General features: G+C 62.3%; 2 protein-coding genes across 2 annotated transcripts; both read left to right on the forward strand.

The window, feature by feature from the left end:
- Positions 1 to 312: 312 nt before the first annotated feature.
- Positions 313 to 10,174, forward strand: DACT2 (dishevelled binding antagonist of beta catenin 2). The gene is made up of 5 exons (XM_024122522.1): positions 313 to 549; positions 5,966 to 6,098; positions 7,064 to 7,321; positions 8,417 to 8,652; positions 10,082 to 10,174. The coding sequence occupies exons 1-5, from the start codon at positions 313 to 315 to the stop codon at positions 10,172 to 10,174; spliced, it is 957 nt and encodes a 318-aa protein (XP_023978290.1).
- A 153-nt stretch (positions 10,175 to 10,327) lies between these two features.
- LOC112064628 (dapper homolog 2-like) lies at positions 10,328 to 12,761 on the forward strand. The gene is made up of 2 exons (XM_024122520.2): positions 10,328 to 10,526; positions 10,677 to 12,761. Exons 1-2 carry the CDS (start codon positions 10,328 to 10,330, stop codon positions 12,269 to 12,271), a joined length of 1,794 nt encoding a protein of 597 aa, XP_023978288.1. The 3' UTR covers positions 12,272 to 12,761.
- The last annotated feature ends 412 nt before the right edge of the window (positions 12,762 to 13,173 follow it).

Below are 13,173 nucleotides of genomic sequence, written 5' to 3' on the forward strand. Positions count from 1 at the left end.
TCACCCACGCCCACCCGGCTCCTCCTTCCCTCGGGTCCCCTCCGAGGGTCACCGCGCGCCTTCCGGGCGCCCCGGAGCGCGCGGCCCGGGTCCCCAAGGGCGTGGGGCTCCGCCGACGGGGCGGGCCCGGGGGCGGCCGCTGTGACCCCGGGGCGTGTGCAGACACCGCCTCCGCGGCCACCGATAGGTCCCACCCCGCCTCGGCGACCCGCGGGCCGGGGGCGGGGAGAGGCGGCGCGGAGGCCGCGCGCACCGCCCGGCGCCGCTCGGAGGCCGGGGAGGCTCCGGGCAGCCGCGCGGGTGGAGCGCGGGATGTGGGCGCCGGGCGGCCCGCCGGGGCCCGCGGGCTGGGACCGCCGCAGGGTGGGCGCCAGGCTGCGCGCGGCCCTCGCGGGGCTGCACGAGCTGCAGGGACTCCGCGCCAGGCAGCAGGCGCGCGTGTGGGGCGCCCTGGCCGTGCAGCCCCCGCCCGGGCCCGCCGCCCCCCGCGGCCCCCGCGCCCACGAGCTGCGGCTGGAGGCGGCGCTGGCGGCGCTGCAGGAGCAGCTGGTAAGGAGCGCGTGCGGGGGTCGCGGGGCTGCTCCGGGCGCGCGGGGCCGCGGGAACCCGGTCCACCCGAAAGGCAGCGGGCGGACGGGCCGCCCGAGCGATCGGGGAGCACCCTCGGCGATTTCAAAGGACGCAGCTCGGTCCCGAATGAGAGGGACGCGGAGGCCCGAGGCGCGAGGCTAGGCATCCGGGCCCTGAAAGCAGCCCGGCCGGGCCGCCCGCGCCGAGCCGCGCATCGGGGCTGCGCCCGGCTCTGCCTCCTTCCCGGCGCAGACAGACTTTAGGATGTATTCCTGTTGGTTGGAGTTTTGCTGGTAAGAACGCATTAAATCGGGTCCCCTGCTGGGGGCTCCTTGGGGTCCTGGTGTCCTACTCCCGGGGCCAGCCTCCCCCTGCTGCGCGGGTCTGGGGACAGCAGTGCCAAGTGTCCCCCGACTTGTCCCCAGTGACGTGTTCAGGTTGAGCTCTGGGGTCGTGTCACTGTAATGAGGTGTTGGGGAGAGCATGTATCCCATGAGGGCCTCTCCGACTTTAAAATGTAACCCGACCTATGAAAAGAGGTGTGTCCTCTGAACGCAGGGGCGGTGGAACCCCACTGGGCCTCCTGGGCCTGCTTTCCCAACGGCCTTCTCCCCCTCTCTCCTCCTCCAAACGCGGGTCCCTTTTGTACCACTGAAGACACTCGTCAGGTGACTGCCTCGGTTATTTATCCGATGTATGGTTTCATCTCATGTATTGGAAAAAACTCAAGAGTTTTTGCAGGGTTGCAGTATTTTTTAAAGGAAAAATTAGAAGGCTGTATAGAAAGATGTCTATTTGGTAGAGTTGACTGTAGGACTCCAGGTGGAATGTCTTTTAAATGAGAAATTAAATCTGCCCTGTTTAAAGGTTGCTGTCTTAACAAAGTAGCCTGGATGAAGCTGCTGCTTTGCTATCAGCTTAGCGCAGTCGTGTCAATGATTTGTTAGCTGCTTCTGGATTGGAGAATCGGGAAGCTCAGCGTCTTAAGATGTGGCCCAGGACTCCTGCTCTCTTCCCACATGACAAGGGGGGGCCCTAACTGTGCAGCCTCTCCTCCTGTGATTCCACGGCTGCTATGCAAAGGAAGGAGCTAGTTACCGAGTGGAACTTTCATAGGCTTCTCACCCCCCGTCTAATCCAGTCATAGCTGCAGGTTTAGCTTACCTGTGGGGGGTGGGGGTGTGCGTGCACCCAGACACATCCTACCTTTCACTGAAGCTCGGAGAGGCACACACAGCCTGCAAATATGCATGACATGCTTGTGACAGGAAGGAGCTTTGCGATGCTGCTGTGAATTGTTCTTTCGGGGGAGCTAGAACCCAGTTGATGATTAACTTGGCTTAAGTAATATACAAATCAGACTTGTGAGTACTCAGCCTCTAATTACGGGTAGGCTTTTGGGAGAGAAGATCAAACAGGTTTTTTTTTGTTTGTTTTATTTACTTATTTTTTAATGTGGGGGCCAGAAGGAACACGCACCCTTTGTCTTGAAACTTTGTTCTTGGCACAGATTATGTGATCAAAAGAGAAGAATAATTGAATGTGTGTGACACCAGCCCAGCGATTAACACGTTCACATTTTTCTTACAGAGAAAAAATTAGGAGTGATCCTAGCCCTATGATGCAGGGTACAATCAAAAGGCCTTCATCTCCAGCCCCAGGCTCACACTTCAGTACCTCGCGTCTAATGGGGGCCCCTCCTACCCACACCCTGGGGTTAACAGGGGCATGGGTCACCATTCAGGTGTGGAGACAGGAAGAACTTTTATCTGACCCTCAGCAGCTTTGTCCCACAGATGTTCTGGGGGATTTAAACTGCAATTAGGAGAAGTCATCACATTAACACTTACCAGAACGAACGAGCTACACCTTTTTAAATGCCGCGTCTAAAGGCACAACAGGAAGCGCGCAGTAGGTGCTTAGTATTTGTTGAATAAATAAATGAGCAAGTTTTACTGCTGTAGCAAAGCGGAAGATGATTTCAGTATTTACTATCTCCACGTTCTAGATTCCTCAGCTAATGAAACCCCCATGCCCTCTGACCAAAGCAGCCCTTACTGTTTGGCCGGTCCTGTGCTCACCTGTCTGCGCCTTCCGGGGAGATTGTCATTCCCCGAGAAGAGGCTGCCATTCCCATTTTTAGAAGGGTTTCGTTCCCAGCCACACGGACGTGGAAAGATTTGGGCGCCCCAGAGGAGCCTGGAAGCTCCATCTCCCACCAGGAGGCGCCAGCGGGCACCCCAGGTGGGATGTGAGGAAAGGCTCTGGGGACCTGCAGGGAAACTGGTGCTGGAGAATTTCCCGGTGGTTGTTTTGCTGGTCACGACTTGCCCTGACCCTGAGTGGCAGCAGCGCCTCCTCCCTGGCAGGTGCCGGCATTAAGCTCTGCAGGAGCTGAGGGTCTGACTCTGCAGCTGTAATCACGACGTCTGGTATTTTCCCTGGACCGACCATGCTTGCTCCGTGACCTCTCAGGGGAACGAACTCGCTCAGGGTCACAGAGGAGGGGGAGGCATCCACGGGGCTGGGCAAGGCTTCCTTCTGCGGCACTAGTGCTTGTTATCCCCGAGGCTAATCTGTGACCCTGGTCCTTTGAAGGACCTCTTTTCAAGCTAGGTAGTAACATTTACCCACCCACAGGGCACTTGAAGTGCCCTGGAACTCATGCGGAAAATGCTTCCCGGGCCTGTTCTCAGCTTTCAAGGAAAGAACGGAGGTGTTTTACATGCCATCTCTGTATCCTGAACTTTGGGACGTTTTTCATTTTTGTCCTCTGAATCTGCCGTAAAGGTTTGAGAAGCCTGGAAAGCCGAATTGTAGACGGGGAGCAAAAGGGCAAAGCAAGTGGAAATCGGATCCGTCTTTTATGTAAAATCAACATCTCGAAGAAAGGGCCAAGCCCGATATTTGTTTTGAATGGCATTCCCTGGGTAGAAGTTCACAAACTTTTGTGGTCATAAAAAATTGGTCCCGGGGTAGCTTGTCAACATGCAGATTCCCAGGCGTGCCCTAGAGTCTGAGTTAACGGGTGTGGCAGGGAGCCCTGGGGTCTGCACGGGTGCCCCGGGGCTCCCAGCTCCTGGGAGCCGGGCTGTGCTCTCCCTTACACCGGACCCCCTGCCCCTCGCCCAGGTTCAGGGGATTCAGACAGGATGCGCTGCCCTGCCCCTGAGCCTGAAGGCCTGCGGTGAGTAGGGAGGGCTGGTGGCCGCACCGACCGGCTCGCTGCTCCGGGGGGAACCCGTGTGACACAGCAGTCACATTTACTCGGCCCTGCAGACACACATGGAAGTCGATGCCCTGTGCCTGGCTCCGCAGTGGGTTATGCTCAGTCCCGGTGCCATGAGGAACCTCTGACTTAGCACAGAGTTAGAGACCGAGGCGTTAATGAAAAGCAGAGACATAAAGCCCCCCAGCGAGGGACGGGGCAAGGGTTGCGGAGGACAGTGCCAATCCCGGGTGACAAAGCCCTGTCGCCATGCAGCGGGGTCCTGGGGACGCAGTAATCATCGGAGGGCACCCGGGGGCCTGCGTGGCTGTGCCCCTCGGCACTAATCAGAAGCCACCGGCTGCAGGCCGGGCTGGGCAAACATTAATCACACAGCAATTATTCCAGCACAAACACGCCAGGGTCACTTTTTGGGGGGGAGGGGGAGTGGAGAGGGAGGAGAGAAGCCAACTATGGAATCCAGAGAGGTCCCCCTTCAGAAGAAAGAGGACATCGTGATTTGGAAGAGAAGGGGTCAAATCCATGTTTTTAAACGTCGAAGTGTGGTCGAACAGAGGAACTGAACTCTGCCAGTACCGTGGTCTCATTTTACGACATTCGAAGAAAAGTCATTTGCAGTAAAAATTCCCTTCGTTTGTCTAAGTGTTTTTTACTTGGATAGCGATGGGCCGGGAGCCCACCTTTGCTGCCCCCGCCGCTCCGGCTGTCAGGTGGTGCCGTCCACCTGGGGAGCGTTTCCCTTTGTGAAAACGTGCCAGGATGTTCAGGCTACTCTGGGTGGTCCCGGGTGTGTACGTTTTGATTAAACTGTTTTTTTGCAGTGTTACGTTTACAGATACTATTGCATGAGGCTGGGAGACTCTCTTGCTACAAAACTTGGAGGCTGTTCCGAGACCCTTGTACTGGGTCCTGAGGAAAGTGGATTTGGGCGTGGCGGTCTGTCACTCACCACGTGCTGGGCCCTCGGCCCCTGCCCCCGGTGGTATGGGAACAGTTTGCGCCAGTGTGGTTCTCCCATAAGAATCAGAAATTACCGCCACCTGCTTCCCTCCTGGGCTGACTTCTCAGATTATCGAAGCTACGGAAGTAATTCCTCATTTCCTATATGAGAATTTGAAACACAATTGATCATTTTCTCCAACAGGGTGACCAGCATAATCCCATTCATTAACTATTTGCCTTAAACTTCATTGCTAATCAAAACGAGAAATTTAGGTAATGGACCTTGAAAACAAGGTGAAGTTTTATCACTGAAGGAGGGAAGTCAGCATTTATGAAACAGTGTTGTTTTACAGACACATGATTCACGTGTGTGTATGTGCGTGAATGTATATTGTGAGCATTAACCACGTGCATGTGCTGTATGTATATTACATGATATACACACACAGATGTGTGGTGGACACTCACAGTAACCCGTTTCACAGCCAGGGAAGCTGAGGCCTGGAGAAGCTAGAGCCCCAGAGGACAGAGTTGAGACGCGGACCCTGAGAGCAGAGAGGTCCTGCCTCCTGGGGCAGGAGTGCAGGCTGCGCCGATCCCAGGCGCTGGGCTCTTTCCTCTTGCAGCGTCCCTCCCTCCTCCCTGAAAGCCCTACAAAACCGTAACCCTTCAAAATGCCACCTGTGATACGGGAGCTGAGACTCTGCAGAGGCAGGGCCTTTTTCTCTCCTGGGGACTTTCCTGTCCCCCTTAAGAGCCCAAAGCTCAGCCCTCCCCAGGTGCCGCGGACGGGCTGCGGTTGAAGGAACGGGGCGATACAGGCACCAAACGCAAGGTCCACGAGGCGCGAGCCTGCAAAAGCAGATCCTGACGTAGATGGAAAAAGACATTGAAAATATTATCGGTGGCTCCTGCCAGAGGGGGTGTCCTTGGCCGTTTGGGGTCCTCATTCCACTCCCATGAGCTGTATTACTCCGTATTCTTATAACGAAATGTCTAATTGAAAATTGCTGGCAAAGGAAAGTCTGCACTTGGGAAGACAGGCTGGAGGCGGGAGGGGTCCTAGAGATGGTGTTCGGGGTGCGGGAGGCGGGAGCTGTCAGGTGGGAGCTGGTCTGTGGGTTTGGGGAGTTAAGGTGTATGTGTGACGTGGCTTCACGTGGAGCCTCCAGTTTCCAGTTCTGTACACAGAGCGGTTTTATGTCTCCCTCTTTTCCTTCTGAGAACCGTTTAAGACTTCAGGACGTCGGCCTGAAAACCCACTTGGACCAGCTGGACCAGCAGATCAGCGAGCTGCAGCTGGACGTGCGCAGAACCTCCAGCGAGGCCCCGGACAGCGACAGCAGGCCCAGCTCGGGTATGGCGCCCACTCGGGCCCTGGACCATCCGTCCCTCACCCCAGGGAGCGGCACTGCCCGGCAGGGCTGACACGGTGAACCCGCCTCTGCGCTCAGGCCACCAGAGGGTCAGGAGCTGTGCGCAAGCCTGAAAGAGCCCGTTATTGGAGGATACTGAAGATGAAATACTTTTATTTAAATGCGCTTGGGAAAATGGGGAGAGAGAGGGAGAGCGTGGGTGGATACATATTCGTTGTTTAATTGGAAAAATATTGCTTTTGATGGAAAAAAACCCATGAGTTTCTCACGTGTCTCTGGACTGAGACAGATTCTGGGTTCTGTTTATGTTGAATCCACATGGAGACTGTAAATAATAACTTTTATGTGACAGCAAAAGTAGTTTTTTAAGTCTACGGTCGAAAATCAGTACAGTTTCCTCCCCTGCGGCCCTGTGCGCCCTCCTTTCAAGGTCACGTAGCGATGCTTAGGGTCGTTCTGACCTTCATGGTCCTGGGCACGTGGGCTTTTTCTCTCCAGATTCCAGGCTCAGACAGCAGCTCAGACGGCAAACCCAGGAGACCAGCGCCTTCCCAAGTACAGTGTTCTCTGCTGTGTCTTCCTCCTTTTTCCAGTTTGCAAAATCCTGTCACGGTCTGGGTTGTCAATCATGTAGCAGGGCCGGGCCGGGGGACCTCCCCAAACGCTGCCCCTTCTCTGGTGGCCGCCTCAGCTGAGCTTGGCGGGCCGAGGAGGGGCGGGGCTGGAAGCCGGTGGTCACACGCGGGGACGTTGAGCCACTCGCCCAGGAGAGGGACGAGCAGGTGGTGGCAACAGGAGACGGGGGGGGGGGGCGGGGGGGGACACACACGTGCTCGGCCTTCCGGCCCCGGCACCTCCCCACCCCCAGGCCCGCTTCCCTGAGACCCCGCAGCCCCTCAGCGCAGGGCTCCGCACACCACACCCACAGCCTCTGTGCCCCGCGCAGGCTTCTACGAGCTGAGCGACGGCGGCTCCCTGTCCACCTCCTGCACGTCCGTGTGCAGTGACCGCGTGTCCTCCTCGCTGGGCGCTGTGCTGCCCGCCACCCCGAAGGCCAGGCCCGGCGCGGGGGACTGCCGGCCCCGGTCAGCAGATGAGACCACCGTGTGTGGGGTCCCCCTGCCTGCGTGGGAGCCCCAGGCCAGTGAGGGGGGCGCCGGCCAGCTGCTGCAAGGCGAGTCCCGGCCCCGCCCGGTGTCCACAGGTAAGGGGGGGCAGGGGCGGCGCCGAGCCCCATCCCAGGTGGGGCGGCTCCCGAGCCCCGAACACCGAGGGGGGGCGGCTCCCGAGCCCCGTACACCGAGGGGGGGCGGCTCCCGAGCCCCGTACACCGAGGGGGGGCGGCTCCCGAGCCCCGTACACCGAGGGGGGGCGGTTCCCGAGCCCCATCCCAGGTGGGGCGGCTCCCGAGCCCCGTACACCGAGGGGGGGCGGCTCCCGAGCCCCATCCCAGGTGGGGCGGTTCCCGAGCCCCGAACACCGAGGGGGGGGGCGGCTCCCGAGCCCCATCCCAGGTGGGGCGGCTCCAGAGCCCCGTACATTGCGGGGGGGCGGTTCCCGAGCCCCATACACGGAGCGGGGGGCGGCTCCCCAGCCCACACAAGGACAAGGACGGGGGATGGTACCCAAGCCCCATATTTTCTGTGGGCTTTTTTGGGTTTTGGATGGAAGTAGGCATCAAACGCCCACCTGTGTTCCTTGTAGCAGGGCTGTTGCAATAAAAGGCTTCTCGTCTTATTTAAAATGAACATCCGTTCACACCCTTCCACGGCCCTCGTGGCCGCCGCCGGGGACTAGCGGGGGAGCAGCGCCGCAAGTGGACGTCAAGAGAGTTCAGTTCACATGTGGTTCCCCCCACCGGCCAGGGAAGAGCCTTTCTTTTTCTTCAGAGTGTCCCAAAAGGAAAAGATGCATCTTACTCCTTACGCTAGACCTGGGTCGGTAGGATCCATGGGTTTTCTTTCTTGCACACCTGTGAACGCGTCAGGGAAGGTCTGTTCCGAGACCTTGTCCCGATGGCCGTGTGGTCACCGGCGCCCCATCTCCCTGGGCGTCCTCCGCACCTTCGGGGAACAAGGGCAGGAACTGAACGTTAGGGTCCAGGACTCACCTTCTCGGCTGTGGCTGGAAGGAGCGTGCCGGGAGCCGGGTGATGGGACGTGTACAGAGGACACCAGCGTGGCCAGGCGTGGAACGTGCAAGGCCGGGGCCTCGTCCTGCCCGGGGGGAGGGCCTCGGGCCCCAGGGTTGTGCTTTGCTTCTTCCCCTATTTATGTTTTGTTCTTTTTCTCCTTCCCAGGTGACCTTGAAAAAGTCCTGCCGGCTGAAGTGGGGCTCCAGAAAGCCAGGGCACACCCCAAGGCCACTTCGTTCCTCTGCCGCGGCATGGACCCCAAGTACCAGTGTGACCTGGTGTCCAAGGGGGGCAGGGAGGTGTACCCGTACCCCAGCCCCCTGCACGCCGTGGCTTTGCAGAGCCCCCTCTTCACTCTGACCAAGGAGACAGCGCCGAGCGATGGCCGAGCCCCATCCCAGGTGGGGCGGTTCCCGAGCCCCGAACACCGAGGGGGGGCGGCTCCCGAGCCCCGTACACCGAGGGGGGGGCGGTTCCCGAGCCCCATCCCAGGTGGGGCGGCTCCCGAGCCCCATCCCAGGTGGGGCGGCTCCCGAGCCCCATCCCAGGTGGGGCGGCTCCCGAGCCCCATCCCAGGTGGGGCGGCTCCCGAGCCCCATCCCAGGTGGGGCGGCTCCCGAGCCCCATCCCAGGTGGGGCGGCTCCCGAGCCCCATCCCAGGTGGGGCGGCTCCCGAGCCCCATCCCAGGTGGGGCGGCTCCCGAGCCCCATCCCAGGTGGGGCGGCTCCCGAGCCCCATCCCAGGTGGGGCGGCTCCCGAGCCCCATCCCAGGTGGGGCGGCTCCCGAGCCCCATCCCAGGTGGGGCGGCTCCCGAGCCCCATCCCAGGTGGGGCGGCTCCCGAGCCCCATCCCAGGTGGGGCGGCTCCCGAGCCCCATCCCAGGTGGGGCGGCTCCCGAGCCCCATCCCAGGTGGGGCGGCTCCCGAGCCCCATCCCAGGTGGGGCGGCTCCCGAGCCCCATCCCAGGTGGGGCGGCTCCCGAGCCCCATCCCAGGTGGGGCGGCTCCCGAGCCCCATCCCAGGTGGGGCGGCTCCCGAGCCCCATCCCAGGTGGGGCGGCTCCCGAGCCCCATCCCAGGTGGGGCGGCTCCCGAGCCCCATCCCAGGTGGGGCGGCTCCCGAGCCCCATCCCAGGTGGGGCGGCTCCCGAGCCCCATCCCAGGTGGGGCGGCTCCCGAGCCCCATCCCAGGTGGGGCGGCTCCCGAGCCCCATCCCAGGTGGGGCGGCTCCCGAGCCCCATCCCAGGTGGGGCGGCTCCCGAGCCCCATCCCAGGTGGGGCGGCTCCCGAGCCCCATCCCAGGTGGGGCGGCTCCCGAGCCCCATCCCAGGTGGGGCGGCTCCCGAGCCCCATCCCAGGTGGGGCGGCTCCCGAGCCCCATCCCAGGTGGGGCGGCTCCCGAGCCCCATCCCAGGTGGGGCGGCTCCCGAGCCCCATCCCAGGTGGGGCGGCTCCCGAGCCCCATCCCAGGTGGGGCGGCTCCCGAGCCCCATCCCAGGTGGGGCGGCTCCCGAGCCCCATCCCAGGTGGGGCGGCTCCCGAGCCCCATCCCAGGTGGGGCGGCTCCCGAGCCCCATCCCAGGTGGGGCGGCTCCCGAGCCCCATCCCAGGTGGGGCGGCTCCCGAGCCCCATCCCAGGTGGGGCGGCTCCAGAGCCCCGTACATTGCGGGGGGACGGTTCCCGAGCCCCATACACGGAGCGGGGGGCGGCTCCCCAGCCCACACAAGGACAAGGACGGGGGATGGTACCCAAGCCCCATATTTTCTGTGGGCTTTTTTGGGTTTTGGATGGAAGTAGGCATCAAACGCCCACCTGTGTTCCTTGTAGCAGGGCTGTTGCAATAAAAGGCTTCTCGTCTTATTTAAAATGAACATCCGTTCACACCCTTCCACGGCCCTCGTGGCCGCCGCCGGGGACTAGCGGGGGAGCAGCGCCGCAAGTGGACGTCAAGAGAGTTCAGTTCACATGCGGTTCCCCCCACCGGCCAGGGAAGAGCCTTTCTTTTTCTTCAGAGTGTCCCAAAAGGAAAAGATGCATCTTACTCCTTACGCTAGACCTGGGTCGGTAGGATCCATGGGTTTTCTTTCTTGCACACCTGTGAACGCGTCAGGGAAGGTCTGTTCCGAGACCTTGTCCCGATGGCCGTGTGGTCACCGGCGCCCCATCTCCCTGGGCGTCCTCCGCACCTTCGGTGAACAAGGGCAGGAACTGAACGTTAGGGTCCAGGACTCACCTTCTCGGCTGTGGCTGGAAGGAGCGTGCCGGGAGCCGGGTGATGGGACGTGTACAGAGGACACCAGCGTGGCCAGGCGTGGAACGTGCAAGGCCGGGGCCTCGTCCTGCCCGGGGGGAGGGCCTCGGGCCCCAGGGTTGTGCTTTGCTTCTTCCCCTATTTATGTTTTGTTCTTTTTCTCCTTCCCAGGTGACCTTGAAAAAGTCCTGCCGGCTGAAGTGGGGCTCCAGAAAGCCAGGGCACACCCCAAGGCCACTTCGTTCCTCTGCCGCGGCATGGACCCCAAGTACCAGTGTGACCTGGTGTCCAAGGGGGGCAGGGAGGTGTACCCGTACCCCAGCCCCCTGCACGCCGTGGCTTTGCAGAGCCCCCTCTTCACTCTGACCAAGGAGACAGCGCCGAGCGATGGCCACTCGCCCCCGCGTCAGCCCCTCCCTGGCGCCACAGGTCCGAGCTCCGTTCGCACTGGACTGGTCCTCGAGGCTGGCCCGGCCAGAGCCTACATAGAGAGGCTGCTGAGACTGCAGGGCCGAGGGCCCCTCGCGAGGGGCAGTGTGGGTGAGCGCGGACCCCCAGGACGGGAGGCGACCCTATCCCCGCAGGGGCTCGGGGGCCGGAGGGCGGACAGTGAAGGTGGCCTGGAGAAGCCGCTGTGCGCCCGGGGCAGAGCAGAGGGGGGCGGGGAGGCCCCGGGCGGGGCCGCCCGCGGGGACAGCCTCGAGCCTCCGGGGCCTGTGCCCCTCGTGCGCACCGTGCACCCCAGCAGCCGCCCAGAGGGGGGCCCCAGACCCTCGCGCGGCTGCGTGCACCGGGAGGCCTGTCCAGGCTCCCCCTGGCTGGGCTGTGGCCAGGCCCCCGCTCCCTGCTCGCGGGGTCAGCAGCCAGCTCTCCACGGCTGCACGGGCAGAGGCAGGTCGCCGGGCGGGGGGGCGGGCGGGGAGGGCCCCTCTCGGGCCCCCGGACACTGCGTCCGCCCGCGCTTTGCTGCCAGAGGAGCTTCCCCCGCGGGGCCCCCCAAGGCCAAGCCTGTGAAGATCAAGAGGGGGGCCAGCGACAAGGCGCTGAGGCTTGGGGGGCCGCAGCTTCAGTGGGGCGCCCTCGGGGGCCCCCAGCCGCCCCCTGAGTCGGGAGGTGGTCTCAGGAGGCCCACCCTGGCCAGGGAGGCGCCCGGCCGGTCCTGCTCTGAGTCCAGCCTCTACCCCGTGTCCCTCTTCGTCCCCCTGCTGGTGGCCCGACGAGAGGGTCACCAGGCGTCAGCTCACGCCTTGTTCCCCTTGGAAGCAGCCCCGCTGGTGGCGGCCGGCGGGGAGGCCCGGAGGAAGCAGCGCAGGTGGCAGTCCTCCGTAGAGATCTCAGCCCGGGCCCGCCCGGACCCCAGCCTGGGGCCCCATAGGCCGGCGGCCCGGAGAGGGGGCGGCCCGCGGCCCGTGTGCGCCAGACCCAGGCCCAGGCTGCCCCGCCAGGACGCCCGAGCCAGGAGCGGGTCGGAGGGCTCCGAGCGCTCGGCCGAGGGCGCGCCCCTCTTGCGCTCCACCGTCGCGGAGAGCAGCGGGGACGAGGCCAGCGACCACACGGCCAACCGCTTCGGGGACGGGGAGTCCAGTGGCAGCACCTCGGAGGGCGGCGGCCAGGGCGGGGGGAGCTCCAGCCGGCGGGCCCCGGCCAGCTCCAGGCCCCCCCTGCCGCCAGTGCCCAGGCTGTGCCGCGTCAAGGCCTCCAAGGCCCTGAAGAAGAAGATCCGCAGGTTCCAGCCGGCCGCCCTGAAGGTCATGACCATGGTGTGAGGTCGCTGGGCGATAGCAGGGCCCATCCGGGCCCGGGAGCCACAGACACAAAGGGGCCTGTCGTGGCTGAGGACGGGTGCAGCCTCGCACGGTGTTAGACGTGCAGGTCTGTGTCATCTGGACGCTCTGCTTTCTCCCCGAAGCTGCCCTTCCGAAGGAGTCCCCTCAGAGGAGATGATGGGCCCGTCCCTGGGCGCGTCGCCCCACAGGTTAGGCTGTGACTCTGGGCACGTCACCCCACCTTGGCCCCAGTGGAGACCTTCACCCAGAACTCTGGGATTGCAGATTTGTCGGGGCGCCGGCCTCCCAGCTGCCTGTGCCGTGAGCCCCGTGCTTGCTTCCCTCCGTCCTGTGCCACTTGGGCTGGGCGCTCGGTGTACCCCAGCCTGGAACAGTTTCTCCCCAAAAGCGTTCGCTTTAAGAAATGTGCTCTGGAAACTGGGTTGGACCATGAATCCAGGTCAAACCCTCAACGTGAATAAACAGCCGATTATGCCTTTGTCTTTGCAAGTCAGTCTTTCCCTTTTAGCCTCCCTGCCCTCAGGAACGTAGTAGGTACTCAGCAAACCCCACGCCTTCCCCATCATGTGGCCACTCTCTCGCCCGAGGTGGGAAAATGCATTTCCCATGCGTACACTCCACACTCTTCCCAACACTCCTGAACTGAGCATCAAAGTGCTTCTGAAAAGAAACCCTTTTATGGTGTTTATTTTTCAAAGGAAATTTCCCCCAACTTTTCAGGAAGGTAGGATTTTCAGGGAAGCTGCCTGCGGAGAGCAACATCTTCAGTTCATAAAGCAGCTTTATCCTGAATTATTCAAAGCTGCTTCTGTGGGCCTGGAGGTAGAAAGAGGGCATGGGGGAGGTGGGGAACGGCTTCCCCAGTAGCCCACGTGGGGCTC

The sequence above is a fragment of the Physeter macrocephalus genome, chromosome 10 (assembly GCF_002837175.3).
Source record: "Physeter macrocephalus isolate SW-GA chromosome 10, ASM283717v5, whole genome shotgun sequence".
Lineage (NCBI taxonomy): Eukaryota > Metazoa > Chordata > Mammalia > Artiodactyla > Physeteridae > Physeter > Physeter macrocephalus.

Coding starts and splice junctions, on each gene's coding strand:
- LOC112064628 (XM_024122520.2), top strand. CDS start 10,328: ATGGGTTTTCTTTCTTGCACACCTGTGAACGCGTCAGGGAAGGTCTGT. Junction 10,527..10,676: donor AGGAGCGTGCCGGGAGCCGG/GTGATGGGACGT, acceptor TCTCCTTCCCAG/GTGACCTTGAAAAAGTCCTG.
- DACT2 (XM_024122522.1), top strand. CDS start 313: ATGTGGGCGCCGGGCGGCCCGCCGGGGCCCGCGGGCTGGGACCGCCGC. Junction 7,322..8,416: donor GCCCCGCCCGGTGTCCACAG/GTAAGGGGGGGC, acceptor TCTCCTTCCCAG/GTGACCTTGAAAAAGTCCTG. Junction 8,653..10,081: donor ATGGCCGAGCCCCATCCCAG/GTGGGGCGGTTC, acceptor TGTTCCTTGTAG/CAGGGCTGTTGCAATAAAAG.